Raw genomic sequence first — 9,203 nt, forward strand, 5'->3', positions numbered from 1 at the left:
GTTTGTTTATTCTTAAGGTAGGTTGAAAAACTCAATAGTTTGCTTACACAAACTCAAAATCAGAATCTTATATTTAAGAAAGAACAAACAACTTAAAGTTACTATATTTTTAAAAAATTCAATTTTTTAATTAAGCTGAAATAAATAAATATTAAATAAATTTAAAAATCTGCTTTGAAATTTCAAACATCTGTAGACTTTAATTGTAAAATTTTCATTAATAGGAAATTTTTTGAATGTTTATTTAAATAAATATTCTTTACAAAAGATATAAGTTATATATATACATTAATTATAAAATCAGTAAACAGTATTTTTTAAAACTGATTTGTTTAAATCAGCATTCAAACAGAACAATGAAGCTACATTCTTACATACATTCTTCAATGTACAGTACCTAGTATGAACAATAGTCTGTATACAATACTCTTGGAATGATTAACTGAAGATATGAGAACAGCAATATTCTATTTCCATCCAAAATTTGCTTCAAGTTACCTTAATTAGAAGCTAAAAACATAAAAGCAAAATTAGTCTGTAACTTTATTTATACAAAATAAAAGAATCTAAAGCATTATAGAAATTTCAGTCTGATCAATTTATTACATTAAATGTTTTTTGAAACTATACATTAAGACTGTCTTAACATTAGATTCTTAACTAAAAAATCCAGAAATGAGTGCTTAACTTTCCTAACAAAAAATTTTTAAATTGTGAATGGGCCATATTTTATTTTAAAAACTTTTTATAACAGATCATATTATTAATTATTATAAAAGGAAAAAAGCTTAATTCTGAGGGTAGAGATGATTTTTATAAAAAAAATTGTAAATTCTAACAACAAATAAAATCATTAAGTCCAACCCACTTAAGATATTACATGTGACCCCCCCTCTATTTCCTCACCCCTTGACCTATAACCACCAAAATTTAGTAGCATCAAGCCCCTAATACATAAGCCTTCTTGCAAAATTTCAGAAATTTTCAACAAAAAACATATAAGTTATTAAGCTTCAAAGAAGATTAAAAAAAATTGTGCCCTCGACACAAACTAACATCCATACATAGAAAAACATGCAAATTTTTTTTTTTTTTGCATTTCTCAGCATTTCAAGGTCCTGAGTCCAAAATGTAAAAATGCAGGGGGGGTATTTTTTACTGATCACCATACTTTTTATACATAAGAGAGGAAAGTAAACATAATATATTAAGAAATATACAAACATAATGTTTAGAATGTTTAAAACATCAGTCTGTATATGTTCAAATTTGTTGTTTTCTACTCTGAAACATTATTTTTTAGTTAAAGTTCTGGATGAAACACAATTTCAAAAAACATTTAATCTAATAAAACAATTAGACTCCTTGAACTTTTTAGCATTTCAAATATTTAAATTTAGTTTTATTGTTTATTTTAATTTTTAATTGTTTTATTCTTGTATATGTCATCAGGACTTCAAATTTCAATATTAATATTTATCATATTGAATTTGATCATTTACCTGAATAATTTTATAATCTTGTCAATTAAATTATTTATGATCATCCTGTATTTTTTTACAATTATATACTGTATTCAATAGAAAACAACAACTATAGATACAAAATATTAACTTCTCCAGGTTTTCTTTCTAAGACATTACAAGACTAAAACATTAAGGTTCTCAGTTAATGTTCTCAGTTAACACATTTAGCTTATTAAAATAAATTTCATTAATTATTTAAAAACAATTCTTATCAATTTATACAGACTCAAGTAATAATTTTAAAAAAACAATGAAATATCTAACAACAATGTTATATACAGTTTTATACAATATTGAATTTATATACAGGACAATCTCAGTAATCTGGCAGTTAGCTAGTTCAACACATCCAGTAATCAGACATTAGTTAACTCTAGTATTACCAGCACTTCTGTCAAGTTGTGGACAAACTTCTTACTAATTCAAAACTCCATTTCCCACTGAACATGGCATTATGTCAATCTCAAGCTTGGATACAATATTAACAACTCAGCAGTGAGCGACGACTATAGTTGTCAAGGGCAATCGTGTGGCACTGGTGAGGGATGACTATAGTCATCAAATTCTTTAGGGGGTATCGCCAAAAACAAGAATAAAAATACCACGAAAAAAAATTCACATAAAAAATGAATTATGTAACAATAAAAAAAGACTTTTCTTTACTAGACATAACTGTTTACAAAATCTTTTTCTGAAACAGTAATGAGAAAAAATGCATGGAAAAATACTTTAAAAATTTCCCACATTTATTCTCCATTACTGGGGGTAGAACCATACCCGACTAGTCCACTGTTGAAAGGTTAAAGATCATTAGGCTTGTCATCTTGGGGTGCTCAAATTGTTTGCTCTCCTTTCATATTTTCTTGCTATTCTATATATATCTTGATTAATACAATGTACTGTACTAATATCATGCAAATAAACAAATGTTTTCTTTCCAAATGATTAAAACATTGCTTACTTCCAATAATCTGCAATCTCCTTAATCTAACACTGTTCAATTATGAAGGAATGTTGGATTACCAAGATTTTACTCTATTTTACTATATTTGAAGTTTAAAGTATTGAAATTTCATAAAATGATTTATATTAACAAAATAATTAAATTAATTTTTCTAGGTTTTCTTAAATTTTTGAAATTATCCCTTTTCAAAAGATTTAAAAAACTAGAAATAAAGTTTATTACCATCAGAAACAGCATATTTCATAGTCCATTCTTTAGCATGTTGGACAAATATTGGTCGATTAAACTTGAATTCTTCAGCCTAAAAAAGAAAAAAATTCAGTATGTGATTCAAAACTTCAATTATTACCTCAAAAAACTAAGCTTACAATTTCAGCCATTAGTGGATCATCAGGATTTGGTTCATTCATTAGTTGACGGATACATGTCAAAACAGATATTATGTTCAATGATGGTTTCCATGTTCCCTGTAAAAAAACTTTTTATAATAATCTAAATTTTTAAATATTACAGATGTATTTTACAGATTCCCAAAATATCAATTCACAATTAAATCTCATGTTTAAATCTTTAGATTAAAATTCAAACACAAATTCACAAAATTCGATAAACTTCAATGCAATAAATAGCATTTTGTAAATCACAAATTTCAATAAAAACTTTTAAAAAATTATTGACTTTCAGTTCATCAGACATAAAAAAATTCAATGTATATAATGCTGTCATTTGAATGAAGTGGTGAGAAGATACTTTGTATATTCTTCATATGGTTATCTTTACTAATTATATTTTGTTTCCATACATTTTTTATTAATAATTTTAAAATCTTTTATTATAAAATAATACATCCCTTATATTCTTTACTAATAATGCTCTGACAATCAACAAATGATTCTGTTTAATGCTGTTAAAATATATGAATTTAGACTCAAGTTTGTCAAATTTTAAATCAAATATCAAGTCTAAATAAAAAGAAGACTTGATGAGTTCAAGTCAGTGTACTTGGAACTGAAAAACTCTAAATGATTATAATAAAAAATAAAAACATTAATTTTAACAACTTTATAATTGCCTTTCATGCAAGTCCTAATGTTTACTTTCACACATCAATTAAGAACCTATCACAAAACCTTAGCAACTATTACACGATCTAAAGAGTGAGATCATGAAGGAATGTCCTCTTATGAGATCTTACAAGACATTTGAAAGATCCTGCAGAAACATCTCCCATATATATATATATATATAAAAATAAGGAAAAATCATATCACATAAAGAATGGTTTTTCACTTATATTTAAATAGATGATTGATTGCAAATTTGAAATAATGGTATGTATAATAAATTATGGTATTATTTCAAAGTTGCAATTATAATGTTTTATTTAATGCAATACAAACCATCGGTGGTAATTTCAAAACATCCAAGCATATTCTTCCTGCAGTATCAATATTTGGATGATATATAGATGTTGTAAAAGTAACATTAGGAGGCTGAAATGGATATCTGAAATAATAACAAAATTGTCTTGATTTGCATATAATATTTTAGTGATATTTAATGTTCTAAACACACTTATTAATACTGGAGTGAAAGTATAGCTCCAAATCTTTGTAGAACCACATATGTACAAAAAAGGGGCATGCCCATGGGCAGTTCAATATCCGAGGAACTCTGAAAAGGTGGTACATATGTTGAAATTAAAAGTATTACTTCTAATCCTTCCTCACATTCACATTTACAAAAGATATGTAGATGACATTTTGATCATCTGAAAACTAAACTGAACATAGAAACCAACTCGCTTGAGTCTCAGACTGGACCAATCCAATAATACACGGGCCCACTTCTTAGATCTACAACTGTTCATTCACCAGGACAACATCTATACAAACATTTCTTACAAGCTATACCATCTGCCAGTGTTTATACCAGCATTCTTCTGTGATCCACATTTGTATAAAGTGGCAGCATTTTGATCCCTAACAAAGAGGACTTTACACTGTAATATGGTTGCTGTCTATTGGTTCTTGTATATGAAACGTCTCTTTAATCCAAAACTTGTTCTGTAGACTGCCTCACAGTATTGCAGTTAAAAACATCTTTATTTGGTATTATAATAAAACTATAATCTAAGATTCTTTGTACAGTACAGTAATGTATTAAAAATACCGGATAAAATTTATTGCTGTAACATTCATAATGTTTCACTAAAGTATACTAGTATAAGCTCACTGAGTGTATGGAAATAAAATTAATACTGAAATGTTGTGTATGATAAAATTATTGCGAAAGCTATTTTATCACGTTTTATGCACTGAAGAGGGGTTGTAAATATAAATCAACCCAAAATGCATTTGTAATCCAATTTTGTAAACTAAAGATGTTTCTAACTGTAATGCTCCGAGGCAGTCTACTGAACAAGTTTTGGATTAAAGAGACATTTCATATACAAGAAAAAAAAAAAAAAAGGACCAATGCACTGCACTTACCATAAGAACATATTGAGTGAGCTAAATCTCCTGGAGTGTTTTGAGGCCAAACACAGTTATAAAATAGACTTTGTCCAAAAATTGGCCAAAGCCAATTTTTAGATAAGGTCTAAGGTTTTAATTTTGGATAAGGTCTAAGGTTTTAACAAAAATAACAGAAGGGAAGATAAGTAAAGGGATAACAGAAATAATGGGCACGATACCAATACTTTCCATATAGTAGTGGAGTATAATCATAATATGAATAACATATATAAAGAGATAGCACAGTATAAGAATGAAAAAATAGCATACACGCACAACCATACTATATACAACATGTTATGCAACAGCAAAGATGAAACCAATCAACTCAACTTACCAGGAGTATATTGTATTTCAACAATACACCATAGAGATCAACAGGAATTGGAGTACATACATAGACTCCACCACACACTGTCTACAAAAAAGATTTGCTGAACATAAGTACGATATCAGCCACAACAAGCTCATCACTGCCTTGGCTATTTATGCCTCAGACAGCGTCATCCAGGGCAATCTACAGAACACTGCATTATTAGGAAAGCCAAACAATCAGAAAAGATTGGGCTTTGGAATCGCAGGAAATATATAAAGCTGAAAAACAAGGGAGAAGGATTAATTTCAAGAATGAAAAATGCTTGTTCTATGCATGGCAGCTATTACTTTAAACCAAATCAGGACACTTTTATAACAGTTTAAAATGGGTTTAATATCTTGTGCCCTGCTTTATAACAATGACATCACACAGTAAATTTAACCTGGAGATGCATTCAATTAATGGAACAGTTTTAAAAATACAATGTTTATGTTCGACCTGAAGAAGATCCAGCTGATGAATCAAAAATGTTAGTCGTTATCAAGATAATAAGCTACTGGAGAATTGTTTAGAAGGTTCTACAAAAAAGGTTTGGAGCTAGTAATATTTAAAAAATGAAAATATTTAATATACTTACTTGTCTGGAATAATTAGTTCTAATTTAAAAATTCCATTTTCATAGGGAGTACCTTGAGTTCCATTTATTGCTAAAATTATAAATGAAATTCTAAATATGTTAACTTTCCTAAATATTGTAATATAAACATTTAAATATAATAAATCCACTAAACTATCAATAAATCTGCAATTAATTAAAGTTAGTTTTAGAAAAATTTAGAAACTTTCTGGAGTTACGAATTAAATTTTATAAGTTTGATTATAAAAGATTTCTACTTTTATATTTATGAATATAAAAGTAGAAATCTTTTCTAATCAAACTTAAAACCAATGCTTAAAAAAGGGTGAGAATAAAAGAAGTCCATCTTAAGAGTTTGAAGAAACTGCAAATATATAAACACTAGCAAATGAGCCCGGTGTTGCTTGGAAAAACAATTTGGATGATTTGGTAAATATTGTTCATGTGAAAATTAAATTATTACTATCAAAAACAAAAAAAAAAATCGCATCTAAAATAGACAGTAGAAACCATTCTTCAGGTTAAGCCTTAATCCTTTCCCTTTCCCCCACAGGGGAATTACCAAAAATCCCTTCTTAGTGTGCATTTTTATGACGTACCCTAACTGTGTACAAATTTCACCTCTAGATTCAATGGTTTGCTCTGGGCAATGATGAATCAATCAGTCAGTCAAGACTGTAATTTTATATATTTAGATAACAGAAAAATAGACAGCCATAGATTATAAGGATAAGACACCTTATCATAAGCATGGAGGTTGTTTTTTTGAACGTAAAATAATTCTGTGACTTGTAAAGTGACACAATCATGAGTCATCTAATCAAATGAGCTCATCTAATCAAATGAGTGTTCAACTGTTTAAAATCTACTCTAAGTCACAAATAAAAATACATGCAAAGCTTTTAAATTAGCAAACTGTCCTTTAATAAAGGCAAACTAATACTTTCAAGCATTTTCAATAGACTATTCAACAAAATCAAACACTTTTAAATATCATGAAACATAGGAAATCAAACATATAAATACTGAAAATTTGAATCCAGATCTTTGCTTTGATTAAAAATTATCAAATGTTACAAAAGTTTAGCACAGAAAAAAATCAAAATTATACTCTTCATGTAACAATGTGATTACATCCATATGTATGTAGCCACAATCCTTAATCCCAGGCATCAAAACACTTGTTACAAATTGATGTTTATATCACGGAGATCTCAAACCATGGTTTCCAAGCCTTAGAGACATCGTATTGATCTTTGAAATTTATAGACCTTGCTTTGCATTTTACTTACATATGTCTAGTTCCTCAATCCATTTCAGACTATGTCTGCTTCTTATGAGCCTGACAATTTTTGCTTCACTCCAATATACAGTACCACAATCAATTCATGTAAGTCATATGCCACTAAAGCCATGAAGGATAGCATCTTAACTATATATTCATATTCTGTGATTCTGGTCCTCAGGAACATGTAGTCAACCCAACATATTCCAAGCTTCAAACAGCTCTGTGGTCTACAATACACTCTTTATACATCCAATAGTTTCAATGAATTTACTTCATCCTTATCATTTCTAAGAAGGTTCTATATGGTAGTGTTTCTTCTATAAAATTATATTCCTGTCCATGATTCTTGCAATCTCCTTATAATTAATGATCCTGTAATCACTTTTGCTATTCTCAGCTTTTGTTATTTAAAAGGTTTTATGTGCATTTATTTTGCATTTTTTACTGAATCATTTGTTTTGTATTATAAGCAATTATTTCTTTCAATAAAGGTAAAGTCCTTGCAATCTGCAATTCTTATTTTATCATCTTGATGCATTGCATTCATGTGAATTTTTTCTGACACTGATTATCTGAATTTTTATTTATTTGAACCACTTCTAATCCCTTTTACTGTAGCTTGGATAAACAAAGTTCACACAGTTGTTAATCTTTTTAAAAACAAAGTTTCTCAATACAAAATATAAGTAATTAAATAAATTAAAAACCTCAGAGATAAAATTACATTCAAACATATCCTGTACTTGATAGATTTTTTTTTCACTGAACTGATACTGCTCTTGCTAATTCTCTGAATACTACCTGTTCTGATGTACATTCTCTATTTAATAATATAAATGATGTTACAAATAGTTTTTTGTTTTTTTATTAGAAATAAGTGCACCACTCCTATGGGAGTATAACACTAAGAATACATAAACAAAATAAATGATTCAAAGCAAGCATAAAATTAGAAAATTCGGCTTTTAGTGAAAACTAAAAAGTGAAAAACTAGAAATTATAAATAGTCTTCCATATTTTTTTAACATAATTATAAAAGGCATTAAACAGTGGCTTCTGAACATGCTTATCCAGTGGACATGGCCACCTGAAACCATGCGTGAAGATTTCTAATTTCAGAATAAATCTATCTTGATCGTAAATTGGACAATGATAGATCATATAGTCGACGGTGTCTAGGTTTTCTGTACACAAAAGCAAGGAGCAGTTTCTGCCCGGTTATACATCGCCAGGTAACTTCGAAAATTACCATGCTCAGTAAGTAGTACAAATAGAATAACGTTATGCTTATTTGGGTCTCTATTATAGTAAAATTTTAATTATGCCAAAAAATTAATTCTTCCTATACTTACTTGCTCGTAAATGACGTATAGAACCATCAACATTCCAGCAAGCAATACCTGGGGAAGTTTGCTTTAATATCATTTGCATCTCTTTCGTCATTCTGGCTTTAAATTGAGCCATGTTTTAAATAGTTTAGTATACCTTATTTCTTAATTTACTTAAATATCAATACAAAAAACACTGTCACTAACAGAAAAATAATATAATTATTATATTAATCTTATTTATTTTAAGATATGAAAACCACGTGAAAAAGTACGTCAACTAATTTCAAATTTAGCTCCTTTTTAAGATCAATGTTGCCAGAAGCAAAATATTTTTTGTTTTTTCTTAAAAATAGACATATTCTTTAATAATTAATACAGCGATTTTAAAGATAGAAATAAATAAAATATAATAAATACGCAATAATATTTTATTTATAATTTTAAAATATAAATTTCACATCACGTGATTACATTATTTAAAAAAAAATATAAAAATTGATAAATATTAATTTTTACTGATATAAACGGGTAATTATTTTAAGATTTTCGATATAAAAGAAATTGATGTATGTATATCACATGTTGTGCTCTAATTCTGGGATTGGAGAAGATAGAATTTTCCGCC

General features: G+C 28.0%; 1 protein-coding gene across 1 annotated transcript; it reads right to left on the reverse strand.

Annotated features, from left to right (window-relative positions):
- Positions 1–200: 200 nt before the first annotated feature.
- On the reverse strand, positions 201–8,883 carry LOC111639104 (ubiquitin-conjugating enzyme E2 T-like). Its single transcript, XM_023384883.1, has 6 exons — positions 8,600–8,883; positions 5,960–6,029; positions 3,891–3,996; positions 2,859–2,957; positions 2,713–2,791; positions 201–510 (listed from the first exon to the last, which is right to left on the reverse strand). Exons 1-6 carry the CDS (start codon positions 8,709–8,711, stop codon positions 500–502), a joined length of 477 nt encoding a protein of 158 aa, XP_023240651.1. The 5' UTR covers positions 8,712–8,883; the 3' UTR covers positions 201–499.
- Between the last annotated feature and the right edge of the window lie 320 nt (positions 8,884–9,203).

The sequence above is a fragment of the Centruroides sculpturatus genome, unplaced genomic scaffold (assembly GCF_000671375.1).
Source record: "Centruroides sculpturatus isolate CEXI.00-Female unplaced genomic scaffold, Cexi_2.0 scaffold1071, whole genome shotgun sequence".
Taxonomy (NCBI): domain Eukaryota; kingdom Metazoa; phylum Arthropoda; class Arachnida; order Scorpiones; family Buthidae; genus Centruroides; species Centruroides sculpturatus.